Source organism: Phytophthora infestans, genomic scaffold (assembly GCF_000142945.1).
Source record: "Phytophthora infestans T30-4 supercont1.69 genomic scaffold, whole genome shotgun sequence".
NCBI classification, from domain to species: Eukaryota; Oomycota; class Peronosporomycetes; order Peronosporales; family Peronosporaceae; genus Phytophthora; species Phytophthora infestans.
The window spans coordinates 467,098-480,772 of NW_003303690.1; the positions used below are offsets into that span (position 1 = coordinate 467,098).

The following is a 13,675-nucleotide window of genomic DNA, read 5'->3' on the forward strand; positions in this document are numbered from 1 at the left end:
CAACACAAAGTCCATACTCATGGACTGCCAACATCCCTTGGGGTACAGGCAAACTCGCCAATGGCGCTGCCGTGCTCGGCGCGGACTTTGTCCGTTGACACGTCTCACACGTGCGTACATGGGTGCCGACCCACTTATACATCTTGGGCCACCAGTACATCGAGCTCACCGAGCCATAGGTCTTCTCCCGACCTAAGTGCCCGCCCACGGGCGTATCATGAACCTCATAGAGGATTCGATACTTTAGATCCTCATCATGAGGAACGACTACACGAGGGTTATCCTCAGAGTCGGTGCTGTAGTACAGCAGGCCGCCATCGAGTGAGTATCGATGCAGCCTCGCGCGTAAGCGCCCAGACAATTCCTTGTCAGAGTCTTTAAACTCTTCGCTCCCAAGAGCCCGTAGCAGCGCTACGCACATGTCGTCTTGTGCATACGCTCCGCGTATCAAGTCAGGCACTGACGACGTCACTGTCGTGACATGAGCTAGCTCGTAGTCTGGCCTGCGCGAGAGCGCATCGGCCACTACATTAAGCCGCCCCGGCTTGTACTTCACCTCGAAGTTATACTCGGCAAAGAAGGAAAGCCATCTTGCCATTCTCTGAGAGAGATGAGGCGACTGTGTCGCAGTGCGTAACGACGCATGATCAGTAAAGATCACAAAAGGCTTAGAGCCTAGCAGGTGTACCCTGAATTTGACTAGAGCATACTTCATTGCAAGTAGCTCTTTGTCATGAACTGGATAGCTCTTCTCTGCAGCTTTGAGCTGGCGAGACTCAAACGCGATCACGCGTTCACGCCCTTCGGCGTCTGCTTGTAGTAAAGCACAACCGATTGCAAAATCGGAGGCGTCACAGACGACGCTAAACGGACTATCCGGGTCCGGTAGCGCAAGGATCGGAGCCTGGAGAAGGCTCTCCTTCACAGCCTCAAAGGCTCCGTCGTGCTCGACGTTCCAGCACCATGGTGCGTCCTTCTTAAGGAGATCTGATAATGGCCGAGCCATCTCCGCGTAGTTCGCGCTGTACTTGTGCAAGTAATTGGCTAATCCTAGCCACTTGCGTAAGTCTTTTTGGTTCTTGGGAACCGGCCAGTCTACGATGGCCTTGACTTTGGCAGGATCTGCCCGTAAGCCACGCTTCCCAATGAAGCACCCGAGGAAAGGTATCTCCTCCGCGCCAAAGACGCACTTGTCCAAGTTGGCATACAACTTATTAGTGCGCATGCACTCGAGCACCGCTCGCAAGTGGTCAATGTGGTTATCCACGTCTGACTTTCCGTGCTCGGCACGAATATGGACGAATATATCGTCAAAGTACGTCTGAGCGTACGCCCGGTGGGGCCTAAACAACTGCGTCACAAGACGATTGAACGTTGCTGGTGCGTTCGACAGCCCCTGGGGCATGACCAGCCACTCCCAGAGCATACCGCTCGGAGTACTCACCGCTGTCAGCGGAATGTCGCTCGCTCTCATGAGCAATTTGTAGTAACCATCGACCAAGTCGAGCGCGCTGTACAACGTACAGCCTACCATGTTGTTCTGCAGAACATCCTTGCGAGGAATCGGCGTTTGCGCCGGGATAGTGGCCGCATTTAGCTTGTTAAAAGCATGAACAATGCGCCACTTGCCGTTCGGCTTTCTGACACAGAACGTGGGTGTCGAGTGCGGAGACTTACTCTCACGCACCATCCCTGCCTCGTGCTTCGCACGGAAGAATGCGTCAATGACGTCACACTGCTCTCTCGGCAAAGGCCATTGCCTTGTTACGCAGTATTTGGTTCCAGGAACCAGGTCAATCTCATGACACACGCCTCGATCCGGAGGCAGGCCCGTCGGTGGGTCTTTCGAGACAACGTCTCCATACTCCTTCACCACCGGGTAGAAGGGATCCGAAGGATCTTTGAGGATCGCCGGTCCACTTCTTGCGCTCAGCGCCTTCTTGGTGTCCTCTAGGACCGCGTCGTCCACGACGGATGAGGAGTTCAACTCCTCCTCAGGTCCCAGCAAGACCACCTCGGCTAGCTCGCCTGCCTTTAAGGCTTTTGCCGAACTCGGCAATGGACATCTCGTCCAGCTCTAGCAGAGCATCAGCAGCGGGCAGAGTATCAAGGCTGATATCGCCTTCTACCTCCCCCGTCACTCCGTTCACGAGTGTATACAGCTGTTCACAGCAATCACGTGGAGCACCACCGCTCGTCACGTTGGACACCTCGTCCGACGTCGAAGACGTCACAGACGTCCTGCGTCTTCTTCTCCTCTCCCTCCGCGACCGATCCCGGCCGGATGAGGGCGGTGTGGCGACATCTCCGTCACCACCACCGGGTGCAGCAGCACCATCACTCCTGGAAGAGGATACAGTGTCTCGCAAGACACTCGGCTGAAAGCCAAGAGTTTCTTGACCTTCACACAGTGAGCTAGGTGTCACTTCATCTGCATCTCCTGGGCCACGCCCATGATGCCTCGACTCGCAGTCGACCGCGACCCTCGGGTCACGCAGCGGGTAGGTCATCGACCAGATTCATACCACTCAGTGGATTACGCGCCACTCCGCGCTCGTCCTCACCAGGACCCAGCAGTTGGTCATTGACCTGACCTGCACCGCTCAGCGGATAACGTGCCGCACCACGTACGCCCTCAGGGCAAACAGCAATCTCGTTGCTAACAATTTCGGACATACCAATGTCCAGCACTACGGCCGCATCGGCCTCGTGCTCGCGCCAAAAGCGCTTCTGCTTCCTAGCAGAGGTGGGTTCATGACTCACCAAAGCTCCACTAGGAGCAGGGTGCGACGCACCCAGCGTTTTCGACTTCCAGTCGATCCATGGCTCATGGCGTTCCAGCCATGCCATGCCAAGGATGAGGTCATACCTCACATCCAGGTCTAAGACCAAACAGCGTTCCACGCTGTCGAAGTTCTCAAACTTCACTCCAAGGTCGACAGAGACCTTCGACACAGTTACCAGTGTCCCCGTCGCGAGACGGACAGAGATCGTATCTCTCGTTGGCACTTCCAGTGCCTCAGCATACAGCTGACCCCCTGGAGCGACGGGCGTAGTTGCCCGAGGCTCCCGAGTCAATCAAGACTCTCCATGGCTTTGCAAAGCCCTTCACGTTCGCTTGAACGACCAGCAAGCCCGGCTTGCACACACTCTTCTCGTAAGAGAGCTCAGCTCTCTTCGGGGCTGAGCCCCGTTGTCCTCTACCTCTTCGAGGCACAACAGAACTTAGTTCTTCCCCAGTAGGCCGCCCCGCGCCTACTGGGAGTTGCCGTTTTCCGGCGATGACCCGGAGGGTTGGCTCGCCGGAGCCTCGCGCTTCTTGCGCAGAGGGCAATAGGCCCTCAAGTGCTTAGTGCTATTGCACACAAAGCATCGGCGGATGCCGGCGCGCTGCTCCGCAGCAAGAAGCTCCGCTTCTTCATCTTCAGCATAGCTGAGGTCCATCGGCTCTGGACCGCCCGAAGAGCTTGCGCTACCAGCGCTCCAACCAGGTCGCGCCGACCTGAAGTTGTGCTCGGCATTCAATGCCACATCCACCGCCTCTTCAAAAGAGTTAGGGTGTACACGGAACACTTCCGTTCGAGCTGCGCTCACACGAAGTCCCTCCATGAACACGGTCACGCTGACCAGTTCCGGAAGAGGGTCCGCCGCCATTCCGGCGATAAGAGTTCTCAACTCTTGGACATAGTCCAATAAATCCTTCTTACCCTGGCGGGTAGCAAGGAACTTTGACCGGATACGGTACGCCTGATTAGGCGGCGCGAACACGCGCGAAAGCTGTTGCTTCAGCTTATCCCAAGTGGGAAATGCAGCGTCAACAGACGTGCCGCACGTTAGTGCCCATTCGCGAGCGCGACCTTCAAGCCTGGAGATAGCCAGCGCCACGCGCTGATGCTCAGACTGGAGCAGGGCCGATCCCATGGCCATCTCGACCTCACGGGTCCAGAGAAGGAGATTCTCTCCATCCTTCCCCTCGAAGGTTTTTACGCTTACCATGAGCGGTTTCAGTCTCATAGACTCTTCACGCGTCATCGACGCCGCCGCCGTTGCGGCGCTCATCTTCTCTTGGACATGCTCCAAGAGCGCGTTCTCGTAGCGGGAGAACGATTCCAGCCTGGCAAGTGACCGCCTCTGGACCTTGCGATGCAAGATGAGCCACGCCCTCCGGGCCAAGCAAGGACATAAGCTTAGTAAGCGCGTCCTGCTGCGCCGGGGGCAAATTCGCGAACACGGGGTGTTCCATCCTCGCAGAGGATATAGTCAACCGACTCAGGAGCGGGATTGACCAACAAGTGCTACCAAGTGCAGCGGGGCTGCCGTAGCTCTAGCGTCAGAGGAAGACGTTCGACTCAAAGAGTCACCAATACTAAGTTCCTTATCCAAAGGACACTTACAGCCCAAGACCAGGGCTCAAAGTTAACACCTTAACTTTTATGCTTCAAAACCAGAAGTGTTTTATTTACTATTATTGCGACCAAGCCGCCTAGGGGTAAATGTATCTGTTTAACTATCTAGCATAGTTAAACCTAATCAAATGCATAACGTGTGGCTTTCGGCCAACGTACTGAGAGACCTTGTTAACTCTCCAGCTTATGTACTGAGAGTTTGTTAGCTCTCCGGGTACTTCGTACCCCTGTGTGCTCCACACTATGTAACCCCGTTACACTGTCGCTATCAGCAGCAAGGCTGATATTCGAAAGAAGGTGATTTCGGTAATTCGGTCTATGGAGTTGGCTGACAAGCTGAACTATCCCAGCTCGGGATATAAGCTTAAGGCGATCACTGCATTCAAGATTTTCGTCTACCATCGCGACCATGCTCTTGGGGATAGCGACGCTGTTATTCCTAAGATTATCCGCGAAAACAAGCATGTAATCAACTTCCCTAAGACCAACAACAAGTGCGTCTTCCACTGTATCGCCTGGCATACATTCCAGAGCCCTAAGAAGGATCCTCGCAGAATTCAGGCTCAGGTGAAGGAGATATTCAAGCGCTACTGCTCTTTCAAGGGGGTGAAGTATACGTTGAGTCTATTTAGAAGTTTCAAGCCTATTGACCTACTACAACTCGATGAAGTTGAGGACTACTTCCAACTCGGTATTAGCGTATATAGCATGGATGTAGCTTCCGGAAATGTAGAATGCATTCGTAGATCGGACAAGGGTATGAAGCTATGGATATTTTATCGCTCGAGAATCATGCTCTTTACATCAAGAACATTGACATGCTTCAGGCTAAGTATCAATGCCCTAAGTGTGAAGTGGTTTTCGTCAGCGCTGAAAAAGTAAAAAATCACAAAAAGAATCAATGTGAGCTCGTGAATATCGAAAGCTTCCCAGCTGAGCCAACTATCTACAAACCAGCTCAGAACGTAATACGATCACTGCTTACGAAGTATTCAATCAGGAATACTGACCAGTACATCGATCACTTCATCGTTTATGACTTTGAGGCCATTCTTAAGATTACCGCGACTCAATACGGGGAGAATACTGTCTTCACGAGCGAACACATTCCTGTGTCGGTATCAGTAGCTGATAGTTTAACCGAGGGGGTGCGTTGCTTTGTAAATGACGATCCAAAGATGCTACTTACCGAAATGTTCAATTACATTGGTGATGTATCGGTTAAGATTCAGCAGTACAATGTCAATAAATATATGTCGCTTCTACAAAAAATCATCAATGCACATGGTCTGACAGGTATGGAAGTCCCAGGCGCTAATTCTGATAAAAAGTACAAGATGTCTGATGTGGAGAGTTGGATTGAAGAGGAGGGAAAGTATGCCAGCTTCTTTGACTTTCACCGCAGTCTTGGTTTTGGTAAGCAAAGGTCTGATTATGGGAAACTGAAACAGCAGCTTGACCAGGTACCAGTATTCGGCTTTAATTCTAGTCGATATGATATTAACTTGATTAAGAAAGATTTGTTTGCCGTAATTGGTACCGACAACGTCAAATCTGTCATCAAGAACCCCAGCTACATGTGCATTGCTACATCGGACATGAAAATGCTTGATATCACTAACTATGTACCAGCTGGTACCAGCTACGACAAGTATCTTACAACATATCTCGGTGGCTGCAAATGCGATGACAAAATTAGATGTGTCTGTGGTCTTGGTAAGGGTCTTTTCCCTTACGAGTACATCACCGCGTTCAATGTTCTAAAGCAGACTACTATCCCACCTAAGTCAGCTTTTGATAGTAAGCTCCGTGGAACGAGCATCACGAGCGATGACTACGAACGAGTGAAGTTCGTGTGGGATTACCACGAGATGAAATCGATCAAAGACCTACTGATCTGGTACAATAATCTCGACGTAGTCCCTTTCACCAAAGCTATCAAGGCTCAGCGAGAGCTATTTAAGCGCTTCGATCTGGATATGTTTGCGGATGGAGTGTCCCTACCTGGTCTTTCAGAGAAGGTTATGTACAGACCTGCTTCAATAATCTCCAATATCCGGATAAGAAACCTGCTAACGCATTCCGATTTCCAGCGAAGCGCATGGCTGGCTACAAGAGTCAGGATGCTAAGGCAAAACGAAAATTTGGTATGACGCTCGAGCACGTGAATACATTGCTGCAAAAGCAAAAGTATCTGTGTGGTCTATGCTATTGTCAGCTGACTGCTGATACCGCTTCCGCTGATAGAATCAATAACAATCTTGGGCACCCTGATGGGAATATCTTGATCAGCTGCATTTCATGCAACACCGCTCGAAAAGATATGTCTCTTAGGGGGTTCAGATACAAGAAACTGCTTGATTTTAACGCAGCCAGATTGGTGTTTTCGATTGACAAGGAGGAATCTGAGATTTACGGGAAAATGAAAGCTAACAAGACCATCAATTATATTCAACAGGTATGCTAAGCGAAACGAGACGAAGATTCGTGGAGGTAAGATCTGCAACAAAATTATCGGATACGACGCTAACGCTCTATATCTATGGGCCCTTGGTAATGAGATGCCATGCGGTCGATTGACTACGGTTGAAGCGTATGATGGTATCATCGATGACATCAAAGCATACAAAGTATTCGGCTTTCTTGAATGTGATATCCGAACACCAGAATACTTTAAACAGTACTTTGGTGAGATGACTCCAATTTTCAAGAATGTACTGATCGACTGTACGAATGAGAGCGTCATTGGTAAGCACATGTTCGAACACAATGAGGCGCGCAAGCAAAGCCGAGCAAAACCAGCTCGCAAGTTGATTGGTAGCTACTTTGGTGAAAAGATTCTCATATACGCACCTTTGCTGAAGTGGTATCTCTCTCATGGTTTGGAGATCACCAAGACTTACAGCTTCATAAAAGCGAGCTCCCATAAAGCTTTTGCTCCATTTATGGAGGCTGTATCAAACGCCCGGCGAGAGGGTGATGTTGATAAGTCGAAGGCTATGATTGCCGAGATGGTGAAACTGGTAGGCAACAGTGCTTTTGGTCGATCTGGCATGGATATGAGCAAGCACAAAGAGGTTGAGTATGAGTCGAGTGACAAAGCTATTAAGAACAAGATCGAACACTTTACGTTCCATGGTCTCGAGGAGCTTAATGATGCGTGTGAGATCACGATGAAGAAGCGCCGACTCAATAATAAGAACCTAATCCATTTGTCGATTGCTATCTATCAGCTTGCTAAGCTACGCATGCTTCAGTTTTACTATGACTGCATAAGTTTCTACTTCGATCGCTCTGACTTCCAGTATCAGGAGATGGACACTGATTCGGCTTATATCGCTTTCAGCTGTGATAATCCATTTCAAGACTGTATTAAGCCTGGGCTACGAACATACTTCAAGGAGCGTATATACGATTGGTTTCCACGTGACTACAACACTGAGGTAGCTAAGTTTGATCGCCGTACGCCTGGTTTGTTCAAAGATGAATGGTCAGGTGATGCTATGGTCTCACTATCGAGTAAGAACTATATTTGCTAACTACCCGATGAGACATACAAAGTAAAGGTTTCAGCGAAGGGTATTCAACAGGGAAGTGGTCGAAACAATGGTGTTCTTAATTCTGATGGGTTTGAGACTGTCGTACGGGATCGCATCATGCTACAAGGTACAAACAAGGGGTTCAGACTATCGAAAGAAGCCAAGTCTATCATCACCTATACTCAAACCAAAACAGCGCTTAACTACTACTATGACAAACGTCGAGTACTTGATGATGGTATCACGACTGAACCACTTGTAATTTTAGCAGCTAGCCACTGGGATTTTTTTTAATGTAAATATAGATCATGGACGCGCTATTAAAGAAACTCTACTATGACCCAAAAACCGGTTTTATAGGAGCTCAAGCTCTGTATCAGAAAGCAAAGGAGTTGAATCCTAAGATAACTTTCAAAATAGTAAAGGATTGGTATGGGAGTCAGCCCGATATTCAACGATTTCAGGAGCAAAAGAAGAGATTCAATGGTTTCAAAATAGCTTCGCATAACCCCAACTCGTGGCAAATTGATCTTGCGTATTGGGAGAAACGGCCAATTTTGACTGCTATCAACATCAACTCAAGGCTGGGGTACGCAAAGCTCTTACGAAACAAAACGGCAGCAATTGTGTTAGTAGCGCTTAAAGCGTTTGTTCGTCTCCACAAAGTGGATATCCTAACAAGTGATAATGGTAGTGAGTTCATGTACTTACAGGCCCAAGAGCTCTTAGACACTATCACATCGGAGGTGACCTCGTGCGAGTCGGAGGATGATGGCAATTCGGCAGACACTCCGCATCCGGAGGCAATCGAGCAGGAGATTTGCATGAAAGATCCGGAATCGAAAAACAGCATGAAAGGCAAGAGCGCTCACATCGCCGAGGCGGGGCACGAGGACGACTGTGCTGATCCGAATGTAGATTCAGACGATGGCGTGCAACAAGAAGATAAAAGACCGCCGGAGAGGGAAAAGAAGAGCTCGAAGGCTGTGGTTAAGGGACGTCCAGAGTCGACGGGAAATCAAGCGGTGGCAAAGAGCAAGGGGCTTTTGACGGAGACCAAGAAGAAGCGAAATAATGGTGATCCCACCCAGCAAGAGCTTCTGTTTGTGGGGGGAGTTGCCACGGTGTTAGTTGCGTACCTCCTTGCGTGTGTGTACAGCTTCTTTCACCCTGTAGTGTTCCCCTTATCGAACTACGAGGAACTGTTCTCGGCGTACGATATCTCGAATGTTTCCGTGCACATTGTGAACCCCGTGGGAAATTCAATAATCACGCCACAAGGTGTTTCATTCGAGTGGCAACTTGCCAACTTTCCCACTGAAGCTCTGCATTTGTATGGCGCCGAGGTTTTTCGATACGAATTATTTTTGGACGACGAGGTTTTCACGTCGGAAATAGGATTTCTTGCACTTGAAAGCGAAGACGACAATACTGAAGTGCTCAATCGCACTGTCGATTCCTCTCCGAAAATTCACACACGACGCGATATTTAAGCTTCATCTCGAAGTTACTATCCCCATTCCTGGGCTAATCGAAGAGCTCACGACATACAAGAAAGATGTCTACGTTCGAAAGCCACCCACTCCCTCTATTGAGGACGAGGTACACCTATCACTAACGTCTCCCTTGGATGGTGCTATCTTCGAACGACATCAGTCTATTGTCCTCGAGTACACAGCCGTGAATGTACAAACTCTCGAGTTGCTGATTGATGACGACATTTACTTGAAGAAAACCCACGTGGACGATGGCAATATGCTGCTGCGTGGACCTCGAAGCGAAAGCCGTGAACGACCAGAATAAAGTCACAGCGTCCAGTTTAGTGCATGTAGAGATAATGGAGTCAGCATAGGCGCTATTAAGTGTAATTGGATGGAGTTAGCGTATTACGGTACTGCACACGCTGTGAATTTCCCTGTAACGAGGAAGATTTATGCATTTTAGCGGTGAGCGAGGTGTTCTCTCTATCCTCATCCACACTCTTACTGCCAGACCTTCTTAGGCTTCCAGTGGAAGTTCTCGTACAGACGCAGCAGGTTGCGCTCGAGCATGGCCACCGTGACCTTACCCACCAGTGGCACGTACTGCACGCCCTTTATCTTAAGCAGCTCGGCCTCGTCCACGTTCTTGAAGGACGCGACGTTGATGATGACCGTGTTTTCGCTGACCCACTCAAGCGGCAGCTTGTAGCTCTTAACGGGGACGCCAGTAATGATGACACGAGACTTCTTACACGCCGTCTCCTGTGTCTCTTCGCTCGGGATGAGCTTACCGCGACGGAATAGGTACAGCGAGTCAATGTCGGCGCTGTACACGTCAGCGCCGTCATTCGCAAGCATAGCAGCCAATGGGCGGCCGACAATGTATGAGACCTGGACGACGCAGTCTCAGAAACCAGAAGTCTTTTTAGTATTGATAGTCACTCGCCCGTTGGAAACTTGGTTGATATTTTTATTTCTAACGGAGTCCACCAAGGGTGGAGCTCCAGCAATTCCCCTTCTGCCAAGTGTGGGGCGAGTAGTGTGTTAACGCTTACTTCTTCCGTCGTAAACACTGTCCAGACATCGTACACGACCTCTGCAAGTGAACGAGTAGGGGACGTTCGCTGTTAGGGTTATGAGCCCAAAATTAGAGTAAACTTCCAGAACTTACGTGAACGCTGACGGTGTCGTGGACGCTGCCTTTGATGTCAGACTTACTTGGTACTCCGTCTCCGACCGCGTCGCGACGGATGATGGCTGTATCAGCGCCTGAAGCGTCAGTAGCGGCTGGACTGGTAGGTCCGTTGGCTGGTGGTGCTGGCGGGATTCCTGTCCTTCAGTCTCCACCGCCGCAGTCTGTTTCTGCGTTGAACTCACCAACTTCAACACTCATTTTGACTGGAACTCCGGTGGTGAACGCTCCAGCGAGGTCGCACGCTAATGAAGAACAACAACGAAGGATACCATTGCCACCGCCTAACCTAGCGTTGGATGTGAACAAAAACCCACCAAAAATGGCAGGAAGCTTTAACCTCTATCGCGCTCAAGTTATGGCCTATTTACATCGACTTAATGCTTGGGGTCTGATCGATGGATCCGTACAGCGTCCGATTGTAAATGGGGAACTTCAACAGCGCTACGATATGTTGGACTTCTTTGTGAAAGATACGTTGCTTCGAGGTGCTAAAGTTGAAGACGCTGAGCGTATGTGTGATCTTCCAACTGGCAAGGAAATGTCGGAAGATCTGGAAGCACACCATACTAAGCGTGAGTTTTCTAATTACGTGTGGGTATTGAAGCAATTCTTCCACGCAGCTTACACTCGTGAGCAGACGATGGATTCTTGGCTTCAGGAAATTCACGATACACGTCGTGCGTTGGCTAATCTGGGTCGAGTTATCGATGATGATCTCACTGTGGACGTGATTCTCATGGGAGTAGTGCAGACACACAGAGATGTCGTGCGTCAGTTTTCTCGCATCATGGCTCCCGGGTCCCGACCCACTCTGCAGCAAGTCTTGAGCACACTGAAGTCCGAGACCGAGATGGATGAGATCGTCCGCGATGAGGAAAAGGGAAACTCGAAGATCATGCACGTGGCTAAGAAACAGAAAACTTGTGACAAATCTAGTAAACATATTAGCTGGGTTAAACCCAGTGGAGCACAATCTCGTGAAGCTAAATCCAGTGAAGCAGGAAGCAAAGCCAATCAAAAGTCTGGTCCTGGTAAACGAAAGAAGGGCAAGTGCTTCTATTGTGATAGAGAAGGCCATCACCGAATGCTGCAAATTGATGTCAAATTTGATCTGAAGCACGGCAACGTAGATGCTGAAAAGGCAAAGTGTGGCAACAATTCTGGGGATAGCTCTAGAGGATATGGGGGAAACAAAGGTGGACCTCCTCAGCCGTTACCATTGGGAATGATCGGTCGTGTTGAAAATACTTGTGCTGTGTCAAGTACTGGGTTTACATTATTGTCGACGTTTGATACCTCTAATTCATTGGAGTGGATATTAGACACAGCAGCTATTACGCATACCTGCGCTGACCGGTCACTTATGACACAGCTCCCGCACTACGTGGAGACGAACACGCCACATGAATCGTGGACAGGAGAAGTAACAACGGAACATTTGGTGTCTCAATTGCCTGTATCTTTCCTATCCACACAAGATAGACGTGGCGAAACTGGAGAAGCGCTTGATTGCGTTCTTACTGGAGTTCGTAATGTTGTTGGATGTCACGTTAATCTGCTAAGTGTTAATGCACTTGAAGAGCAAGGCTGGCAATGTGAGTCACAGTATCCTCAGGACGGACCTCCAAGGCGGCTATTATGGAAGGGTCCGACAGCAATAGTGTTTGTCAAGAGTCGAGGTTACTATCGCACTCGTGGTTTGTGTAATTCACCTCAAGTAGTTGCATCATTTGTGGCTGGAGGTGAATCGATATTTCGGTGGCATCTTCGCTTTGGTCATGTGAATTTTGCAGCATTGCAGCAACTCCATCGTGATCAGATGGTTTCAGGCATGACGATGTCTCCTAGTGAGCGCACTAGAGATGCGATGGATTGCCTAAGCTGTACATTAGCAAAATCGCGAAGAATGTCATACAAGAATGTGTCTCCATGTCGATCAATAAGGTGTTGTGAAAACCTGATGACCGATGTCTGTCACTATGGTGAGGTTTCGGTTGCTGGAAACGTGATGTTTCAGCTCGTGGAGAATGAATACTCACGATACCTATGGGCTTCTTACTCCGTCAAAAGTCTCAATGTACAGACAACTTGAAGACGTTGATCTTACAGCTGAAGCAATGTGAGCGACCTGTCAGATTCCTGGGGTCTGATCAAGGAACTGAGTTTGTAAATCAAAAGCTACAACAAGTCCTCCGAGACAATGGAGTTCGTCCGCTGTATACAAATACGTATACACCCGAAGAAAACAGTCTCGTCGAAAAGATGAATGGTGTAGTACTGCGATATGTTCGCGCTCTCCTCGTAACCAGTGGACTTCCAACAAAACTATGGAGAGAGGCGTTCAAGTTTGTGGTAACGATACGCAACTTCTCACCATCCAAAGCCATTAAAGACAGTACACCTTACGAGTTATTTGAAGGTCGTATACCTTATGTATCTGGTCTACGTGTGTGGGGCTGTGCTGCAACGTACTTCGTCCCTAAGCAAAGACGGAAAGGTAAACAAGATACGACAGCGAAAGAGGCATTGTTTCTAGGATGTCCTAAATCCACGACTGGATATCGTGTCCTCGATCTTGTTACCGGACACATTGTGGAGTCTCGTGACGTAAAGTTTCGCGAACAGTGGACAGTGGCGGCTGACTATGTGGATCAGTTGCCTGACAAGTTCTGCGCGAAGAAGCCTGGTGTGGTGCTACCTGTTTCAATCCCGTATGTAAGACTTCCTCTTCATGACTACTCGAGCTCCTGTAGCAGCGATGAAACTGCACTGGCATTGCATAGCTCCGATGAAGTCGGTCCTATGGATGCTAAGGTTGGAGGCGATGTAGTGGAAGAGACGAAAGTTAGAAGAGCGGGGGAGCTTGAGTTTGATAATAGCAACTCAGGTCCAACAAAACACAGACGAACAGGGGAGCTGGCCCAGACTTATGATACTCCAAATTGTGACTCCACTTCTATAATTCGTGTCGATGGACATGAGAATGATACGAGATGTACAAAACACGTTGAAAAGAAGCGACAACCGGGTTTGGTTGAAGTTAAGCGACGTCGG

The 13,675-nt window shown here is 49.4% G+C and overlaps 2 protein-coding genes across 2 annotated transcripts; both read right to left on the reverse strand.

The window, feature by feature from the left end:
- Positions 1-4,660: 4,660 nt before the first annotated feature.
- On the reverse strand, positions 4,661-5,146 carry PITG_18548 (uncharacterized protein; the record flags this gene model as incomplete). Its single annotated transcript, XM_002997613.1, has 3 exons — positions 4,661-4,734; positions 4,784-4,999; positions 5,095-5,146. 3 exons carry the CDS (start codon positions 5,144-5,146, stop codon positions 4,661-4,663), a joined length of 342 nt encoding a protein of 113 aa, XP_002997659.1.
- A 4,781-nt stretch (positions 5,147-9,927) lies between these two features.
- PITG_18552 (tetrahydrofolate dehydrogenase) lies at positions 9,928-12,351 on the reverse strand (the record flags this gene model as incomplete). Its single annotated transcript, XM_002997614.1, has 8 exons — positions 9,928-10,317; positions 10,482-10,550; positions 10,598-10,683; positions 10,804-10,907; positions 10,990-11,171; positions 11,247-11,526; positions 12,097-12,176; positions 12,334-12,351. The coding sequence occupies 8 exons, from the start codon at positions 12,349-12,351 to the stop codon at positions 9,928-9,930; spliced, it is 1,209 nt and encodes a 402-aa protein (XP_002997660.1).
- Positions 12,352-13,675: the final 1,324 nt, after the last annotated feature.